We start from the raw sequence: 9744 nt of genomic DNA, 5'->3' as shown, positions 1-9744 counted from the left end.
GTTCCAAAAATCAAATGACAAACGATAGAAGTAAAATAAAGAAATGGACACAGAATGAGCTGGAACACCAATGCAACTATGGGACGAAAAAAAAACAAGAACTGTTATCAAATTTTTGCCGTCTTACGCCAAGTCCGTCTCTACACAAATCTAAGCTATCGGCAGTCGAACGGTGTGGGGGAGTACCTAATTTACGGCAGCCTCCCCGACCTCCAGCTCATGTAAATAAAACAAAAACATTATAAAAGTTTCAGACAACGTCATTTAAAGTAGTTTACAATCCATAACTTGTCAACTGCGGTGTCGAGAAAGGAAAGAGATGAAAGTCTCAAATGTGTGCACTGAAAAGTTCGCCGGCAGGTTAGTTACTCTTGAAAGCTTTTTGAGATTGTGAAGTTGTAGAAGTTCAAGTAACATCGTGCTAGTTTGCTTAGAATAGCGAAATCTTAATGTCGAGTAAAAATTATTATTTTGTTTATTTTTATTTCAGTGTTCACCTTAAACTAGTTTTTAGCGGTAATTTTGGTAGTGCAATACTACAGAATAATAGATAAAGTTATTATAAGTTATTAACAATTTTTCGGTACAGTTACAATTTGATATTCATATACAAAACTGGAAGTATAATAATCCTATTTTTTTAGAGGTGGATTATTCCGCTTTGTTCATTATAATTTGCTTCCGTTTGCGTGTGGAGATCTGCTTCCATTTTTTACAGTCCCTCCATTAAGCTTTCCATTATATAACCTTCATAGTTTTTATATGGTTTTTCGGTTTCGGTTTTCCTCTTCTTCTAAGCCATTTTCTTCTTCTTCTTCGTCTAGCCATTCACGTCCACATCTGAACATAAGCCTCTTCAAGTCTTCCTTTCCATTGTTTTTTATTGTATGCTACTTATAGCCAATTTTTCCCGGCAGTCCTTTTCAGATCATCTGTCCATCTCATATGAGGTCTGCCTTTGGGTCTTTTGTGTTGGTATGGTCTCCAGGTTAAAATTGATCTGTGCCATTTGTTTTGATCGCTCCTAGCTACATGTCCAGCGTATTCCCATTTCAACTTTAATGATTTTTGCACCACATCGGTGACTTTGGTTTTCTGTCTTATCCATGTGTTTGTTTTCTTGACCTTAAGTGATATACCTAGAATTGCTCTTTCCATCGCGTGTTGAGTGACTCTAAGTATATTCATATTCTTTTTTGTGATTGTCCATGTTTGTGCCGCATAAGTTAATATCGGAATAATGCATGCATCAAAAACTTTAGATCTAAGATGTAATTGAATTTGTTGATTTCTAAGTATATAGTTCAGTTTACCGAATGCTGCAAAAGCTAACTTTCTTCTTCTTTTTATTTCGTCAGTTTGAGTTTCCCTATTTAGTATTATTTTTTGGTGTAAGTATATATATTCTTCAACTTTTTCTATAACTTTATCGTTTATTATTGTCACGGTGTCTTCGGAGTGCATGACTTTTGTTTTGTTTAAATTCATTTTCAGTCCTATTTTAGAAGAGTCGGTATATAGTTCTAAAAGTATGGTTTGCATTTCTTGTAGGTCAGTAGCTATCAGGATTATGTCATCTGCAAATCGTAGATTACTGAGGTAGCGGCCATTGATGTTTATTCGCTTATATTTCCAATTTAGGTTTTTAAAAACGTCCTCCAAAACTAAGGTGAACAGTTTGGGTGATAAAGTATCTCCCTGTTTGACTCCCCTGTTTAATGGTACAGGGTTCGTGTGTTCATTTTCATTTATGTAGTATGTAGCTGTAGCTTGGTTCATAGTTTCTTTTATTAAGTTAATATATCTGCTGTCTATTCTACAATCATGCATTGCGTTTATTACGGCCGTGTGTTCTATGGTATCGAAAGCTTTTTCGTAGTCTACAAATGCTAGGAAAACTGGAAACTTGTATTCGTTACATTTTTCTATTAATATTTTTGTGGTTAACAGGTGATCGGAAGTTGAATAGCCTTTTCTAAAACCTGCCTGTTCATATGGTTGGTATTCGTCTAATTTCCTTGTTAGTCGAGTAGTTATGACTTTGGTGAGTATTTTAAACAGGTTTGACAGTAGGCTGATGGGTCTGAAGTTTTCCAATTTGCGACTATCACCTTTCTTGTGTAATAAGATTACTTTAGAGTTGTTCCAGCTCTTAGGGACTTTGCCCTGATGTAAACAACTGTCCACAAGCTTAGTTACAATTGCAATTAGTTCCTTACCTCCTTCTAATATCATATATGTGGTAATACTATCTTCTCCTGCAGCTTCATTTCTCTTCATGTTTTCCAATGCTGTAGTTACCTCTGAAATTGTTACTTTTGGCATTATTTCTGATCCAACATTTTTTATTAATTTCCGTGCTGGTCTCATCTCATCATCTTGTTGATGTGTTCTGTAAAGTTCTGTGTAAAATTCTTCGATTCGTGTCATTACGTTTTCTCTAGTTGTGATTTCATTTTCGTCTTTTCCCATTAATGATATCATCTGACGTCGTCCTAATGTCGGTCTGAGGCATTTCATACTCTTATTTTTTTTAATAGTTGTTGTTATTAATTTTTCGTTTTCTTTTCTTTTTTGGTGTCTGATTCCTTTTCTAATCTGCCTATTAAGTTCTCTATATTCGTCGGTTCCCCTTTTGTTAGATTTATTTAAGATCTTTCTTCTTTTTATTTGTTGTAATATTTCTTTGTCTAATTCATTGTATGTTGTTTTTGGTTTTTTCAGTTGCAGAAGGCTTTTATTCACTGTTTCGGTAATAAGGTTATTCAAATCATCAATATCATTTTAGTTTATATGCTGCATGCTAACTTGATTTAATGCATGCGCTATCTTTTTATTAAATTCACTATTTTTGATTTCTTCAGATGTCCATTTGTATCTTTTTTCATGTATTCTTTTTCTTTCTAGTTTTTTGTTAATTATTAGTTTTGTTCTTATTATTCTATGATCGCTTCCTAGGTCAAACTGATTTAATACTGATACGTCTTCTACTAGGTTTCTATTCTTCGTTAAGATATAATCTATTTCATTCTTTGTCTTTTTATCGGGGCTCATCCATGTCCATTTTCTGCTTGGTTTTTTTATTGAAAAAGGAGTTCATTGAGTACATGTTATGTTCATTCATGAATAAGCCATATTAAGCCATAGTAGAGTCCAATTAGTTATTCTTTGATTCGTGTCCTGCTGTGGTCTTCTCAGTCTGTGTCCGATCCATTCTGGGTGGAGTGATTTGATGTATCTGACTGTGTTTTCTCCCTCCAGTTAGTTTTCTATTTCCATGACTGTTTTAAGCTCTTATTTCGTCACGTTCACTTATTATGTTGGAATCTAGTATTGCTGTCATTATTTTTCTTTTAAATTTTTGGTAAGCTGCTTTCCTCTTTTTTATTTATTGTTGTTGTTTCTATACCATACATAACCACTAATTTATTTTTATCTATCCAAAAACATTTGCTAGACCCCTAGAGCCAAACATAACCTCAAAAAAATTAAAACGTATTTTTTCGTTTTTTGGTGATAGCTTTCGTTCTAATAATGATAAAAACTTATTCTTTTTTTAGTTTGTAGGATATTTTATTTTCTACATCACTGTAATTTTTACAAAATTTTATAACGCTTTTGAAATTTTTAAAATTCGTTTAAACAAACTGTCTCGCATAGCACTCCAAAAAATTAGTTGAGTGTCAAATTATCTTCATGATTTTTTTCTGATTTTTGTAGAAAGAATGTCATGGTCAAAATAACGAAAAATCGTTTTTTATGCATTTTTCGGTGTTTTTTTTTTATTTAAAAACCTTGCTTTTGTTTATTTAGTATATATATATATATATATATATATATATATATATATATATATATATATATATATATATATATATATATATATATATATATATATATATATATATATATATCATCATGGCCCATTTGACTCTCTTTGTAGCCGTTCTGAAAAGTTCTATTGCCGTTTTCCCACTCCATTGTCTCAGATTCTTCAGCCGCGACGTGCGTCTTCTCCCCAGTGCTCCCTTCCACCTTTCCTTGTATGCCCAGCCGCATCAATTCGTGTTTCTCGTTTCTTAGTATGTGACCAAAGTAGCTCATTTTTCTTTTCTTTATAGTATTGAGTATTTCTTATTTGTTATGTATTGTTTCCAAGATATTTTCCACATTCTTCGATAACACCACATTTCAAAGTTATTGAGTTTTTTCTCTGTCGCCTCTGTATTTCTCTAGGCCTCAACTCCATACAACAGGACAGAGAACACGTAGCATCTCAATACTCTAGTTCTAATTTCGTTGTTGAGTTTTCCATTGCATATTGCTTTCATCTTATTAAAAGCACTTCTAGCTATCTCAATACGCCGTTTAATTTCTGTACTTGTATCCTATTCTTCATTTAGTTCGCAACCTAAGTACTGATATCTGTGCACCCTGCCTAAAAGTTTTCCTTTAGCATAAACACTGTCTTCCTCAATCTTGTTCTTGCTTACCACCATGATTTTTGTTTTATTTGTATTCAGTGCCATTTCGCAGTATTGGGTAATGCGATCAACCAAGATCTGTAGTCCTTTCTCATTAATAAATATGCCTTCATTTACGTCTTCTAATGCCTCTTTAAACAATTTTTCTACATACATATTAAAAAGTAAAAGTGAAAGCACACATCCTTGTCTTACTCTACGATTTATAGGTATTTCTTTTGATTTTTGTTGGTCTATTCGTATTATGGCTTTCTGATATCGATATAGATTGGCATTGATTCTTACGTCTTCGTCAAGAGGCGTTATGGATTAGGAGCGATTTCGTTCAAAAGGATTTACAGATATACATACTAAGACGGTATTTAAAGAAGAAGAAAAATAAGTCATTTCGTAGTTTTCGACGTCCTTATGCCGTTGACTGAGTAGTTCCTCTGCCTTTAACTCTAGGATAAAAAAGCCTCACAAATTACCAACTCATCCGTTCGAAGCCGTTCGAACCGAACATTCGGTAAAATTTTCTCCATATTTGGCTACCCTCACTTAGTTTAGCCTACAGACCAATGCAGTTGCTTGGAATGTGGCACGTGGACGCTTAAGCGGTATCTTATGAGGACCAGTTATTAAGAACCATCTCTTGTCTATGACGATCGATGTGGTCGTTTCGATAAAAGGTGCTACCTCTAAATTACAACCATACACCCCTTATAAGTGATTAGTCTAAATTTACAAGGAGTCTCATATCATCATCTTACGTACAATTTAAGAGAATTTTCTGGAAATTAATTCCTGTTACTACTTAGCAAACTATAACCCTGAGATGCGTAAACAAAGAACAGCGACTAGCAGAACATCATGTATTACACTCCGCTTAAAAGTTTTAATAATTATTCAAATATACATATTTAAAATAAAATCATCAGAATCCGGTTACAGATTTTGTTTATAAATAGTATATTTTAATTTACATCTTTTGATACAAAGTGAAATTCATTTAAAAATTTTTACATATTTATAACTATTATGTTAAAAATATGAAGAAATATTCATAAATATAATACTAATTATAATATCTTCACATATCATGTAAATCTAGAACTGTGACATTTTTTGTTCCTTTTCTTCAAAGGACGCTAGATGGCGCTTGATATTTTCACTAAAATATCTAAACGGCCATAATATAAAAATAATTTGCAACTTTCTAGTTTAACAAACGTATATAATAATGTGCAATAATATACGAACATCATTTTTTACCTCCTGTATTTGCCACCGTATTATACGTATTTTAGCCTTTTGGTATCATACAATCGAATTATGGAATACAGTACGGTTGACTTAATCCGAACCCAAGGTCGTCCGAACAACGCGGTAGTCCGAACGAGCTCGCGCGACTCCCTCTGCCATCCCGCGATTGAAATGACATGAATCAACATGTCGAAAATCGGTTTTTACTTTCCTTGCCCACCTTTATATTATTTAGTTCTGTTAGTGCTTTCATATCACGAAGGATCTACGTAAACACGTGACTTTGACTATCGAACAAAAGATCAAAATTCTCAAGTTGATACAGCAAATAACTAGCTACAGTTTCATTTCAAAACATTTCGGTATTGGCAAATATACCATTACGGACATTAAGAAGAACAAGAAAATGATTGAAAAGTTCGTCAGCGAAAGGGAAAGCGGTCCAGGGAAGAGAAAAAACATCAAACCCCCTTAATATCCGAAGGCAGAAAGTTTGGTTCATGTAGTTCCTACAACAGCGGAGAAAGCATGTTCCAGTGAAATGAAAAAGGCGAAAAAGGCTGTCATTTCCATCGTGAAATGTCACCAAATCACCAAGCTTTTAGCATATGTAAGGGTTGGTTGGACAACTTCAAACGACGTCATGGAGTTAGACATCTCAAAATTACTGTTGAGAAACTTTCGAGTAAGGTAGGCATCAGACTGCCCAACGGACCATGACCAATCGTCCGACAGCGAACAACCGACTTTTGTATTTGTATTTTTAAACTCATATTACTCGTTCGTGTTCCATCGACCGACCGTCAAAACGTCAAGAGAGTGTAGCAACATAACCACATTTTTGTAATATTATTTTACTGGGCTTTTTGTAAAAAATTGAATTATGGATAGAATTAGCAGCGATAATTCTACTGATAAAATGTTTATCACTTATTTTATGTAGAGACGTCGTCGTAGGCGTAGGACAGTTTGGATGCATGACACCAACAAGGAGAATTCTTTGCGTTATATCCCTTTCTATTAAATTTCAAAATTATTATCGCATGAGCAAGCCCAAATTTTATAGATTAATTACAAATTTTGAAATGTCAATGGTCAATGTCATTGCTCAGAACAGTATAAATGAATGCGAAATGTTTCATATTCATCGACCAAACGATCAAAAATTCCAACAAGTCCGAATTTCACAACTGGACGATGGCAGTCGGTCGCTGTAAGTGATAGACGGTCTACCAGTCTGACTCTGCGCATACATTTTCATAGACTCGTAATATTGGTCGATCGTGGACGGTCGGTCTGGTCGAGCAGTCAGATTCCTCCCTAATACCGACGGCATCGAACCCTTCTGAACTGCATTTGATCAACTTGTGATTAAGAACAAGTTGACACCTGAGCAAATTTACAATGCAGATGAAAGTGCGTTATTTTGGTGCATATTACCAGATCACACATTGGTGTCATTTTAAGAAAAGAACGCTCCTGGTCAAAAAATTATGAAAGAAAAAATCACCTTGTATGCCTTGTGCATATATATATAGGGTGGAACACTTTAGATATCTGGGTAGCTGGATTGACTGCAGGGTTGAAAGTGATGAAGAAATTTCGACCAGAATAGAACTCGCACGGAAAAACTTTATTAACTGGCGTTCTGTATTATGCAGTAGAAGTCTGTCGTTGACCACACGTCTAAGAGTATTGAAGTGCTACGTCTGGTCCACTTTGTTCTATGGATGTGAAACCTAGACAACTAAAATAAAAAATCTCAACAAGTTAGAAGCGTTTGAGTTATGGTGTTACCGTCGCATGCTCAGAATCCCGTGGACAGCACACATATCTAACGAACGCGTGCTAGAGACCGTGCACAAAGAGCGAGAATTGATCAACATCATCAAAATGAGAAAGGTCTAATACTTCGGTCATATAATGAGAGGACCTAAATATCGCTTACTCCGGTTAATCATTCAGGGCAAAATCGAAGGAAAACGTTGGGTCGGAAGAAAACAACTGTCCTGGCTGCGTAACATCAGACAATGGACAGGTCGAACGGTCGAGGAACTGTTTCATCTAGCTGCCGACCGAGAATCATTTCATCAGCTTGTCAATATGACGATAGCCAACGCTTGAATACAAGCACGGCACACAAAGAAGAAGATGCCTTGTGCAAATGCTTAAGAAAATAACAAACTTCGTTTACTTGTTGTGGAGACGGCTAACAAGCCTCGTGCATTCAAATCTGTTGATCTTTTCATATGGTATCGAGTGCAAAAAAGTGCATGGGTGGCAAGAGATTTGTTCTTAGATTGGTTCAAAATTAAATTCGTCCCTGATGTTCGTCGTCATCTCGTACATGTGAACCTCCCTCAGGAGGCAGTTTTGCTGCTGGACAACTGCCCTGGTCATCCATCCGCTGATGCACTCGTAGTGAAGTTGGTAAAATTGTTGCCATGTTCTTACCACCCAACACGAAAGCTATGATTCAACGATTGAACCAGAATGTTATCCAGAACACAAAACTGCACTATCGAATAGCTTAACTCTCCAACATTCTTGCTGACTAGTAAAGTGGAACGGATCTGGTAGTAGCTTTGAAGAAAGTTAATCTTAAGGACGTCGTTTTCAATTTGTCAAATTGTTGGTCATCCATTTCACAATGTTTAATCCAACTTTCTTGGAAAAACTCGAGCCCAAACTTAGTGGCTATTGACGACTCTTCATCCAACGAAAAAAACATAATTTTAAGCACCCTTGTTTTAAAAGAAATTGACACCCAAGAAATGCTCACGGATGAAGAAATTGTAAGGGCTATTTAAAATGATGAAACGGAACAGGAGCGTGTCGATGATGAACCAGCTGCTTCAAAGAATTCTGCTGCTGAAGTTGTTAAAGCCCTGAACACGGCAATCAGTTGCACAGAAGACAACCTTAACAGCAGCGAGGAAATCATGATGCTGAGGCGTAAAAGAGACAAAGCGTTTGATCAGCACGTTGAGACTGGCGCCCAGAAAAAAATTACAAATTAGATAGATATGTATTTATTAAACATGTTGTATACCTATATATTTATATAATACTAGCTGACCCGGCCACGCGTTGCTGTGGCTAAAGTTTTTGTTATATTACATTATAGTAAACAATCTAAGAGAAACAATAAGAGAACATCAGTCACGGAGTCCACTATGCTTTTTCACACAGATGGTATTTGTAAAAAAATATGGTGATCTCCTTATTTGACTTTCTACTACTATAACCCTTTAGTACAATGAAATTATTTACGAACAAAGACGAAAATGTTGATGTTGGTATACAAATTCAAAGGATTGAGATTTGTAGGGGAAGTACGTTGAACACAATTAATTAAAATGTTCTTACACTTGATATTAAGCAGAAATCAATAGGTACAAAATAAAAATTTATCAGATTTATTATTTCCATTTAATTTTATAACAAATATAAGTATATTACAGTATAATACAGTAAATAACATGTGACGCTTAAACTCATGAATGAGGTAGGCAAGGCAGACAGTCTTAAACTTTTAAACATTAATATCTATTTTTTTGAATTATAAATACTTTCAATTTCAATTTAATTTAACACCAATCGGTGCACAATGTTTTTGGTTAACCTGTCTTTAGCTAACACAAATAGATTCGACGGTTTCCCAACACGTGAACACGCAACATATAGTTGCCCATGAGAAAAACATGGATTTTCCAAATCTAAACCACAAATGGACATTGTTTGACCTTGAGATTTATTTATAGACATGGCGAAAGCTAAACGAATTGGAAACTGTAGCCTTTTGAAGGATATGGTAGAATCTGATGGTATCATCGGAATACGTGGCAGCAGGACCACTTTTCCTTTAAACTTCCCAGCCAAAATGGTTGCTTCAAGAATGTTTCCGGTGATCTTTTTGATGACCAAACGCGTACCGTTACATAATTGAGGTGGATTCAAATTACGGAGGAGAATAATAGGGGAACCAATCTTTAATCGAAGATTATGTGGTGGC

At 35.0% G+C, this 9744-nt stretch overlaps 1 protein-coding gene across 1 annotated transcript in view; it reads left to right on the top strand.

Moving 5' to 3' along the window:
• Positions 1-278: 278 nt before the first annotated feature.
• The window catches only part of pippin (solute carrier family member pippin), a 59250-nt gene continuing 49784 nt past the window's right edge, over positions 279-9744 (top strand). Inside the window, exon 1 of the mRNA XM_072522180.1 lies at positions 279-360. Coding sequence (XP_072378281.1) covers positions 320-360 — 41 coding nt within the window. The 5' untranslated portion in view covers positions 279-319. The remainder of the gene's footprint in view (positions 361-9744) is intronic.

Source organism: Diabrotica undecimpunctata, chromosome 2, assembly GCF_040954645.1.
Source record: "Diabrotica undecimpunctata isolate CICGRU chromosome 2, icDiaUnde3, whole genome shotgun sequence".
In the NCBI taxonomy this organism is placed as follows: domain Eukaryota; kingdom Metazoa; phylum Arthropoda; class Insecta; order Coleoptera; family Chrysomelidae; genus Diabrotica; species Diabrotica undecimpunctata.
The sequence above is the reverse complement of the archived record's forward strand: the minus strand, read 5'-3'. Positions and strand labels throughout refer to the sequence as shown.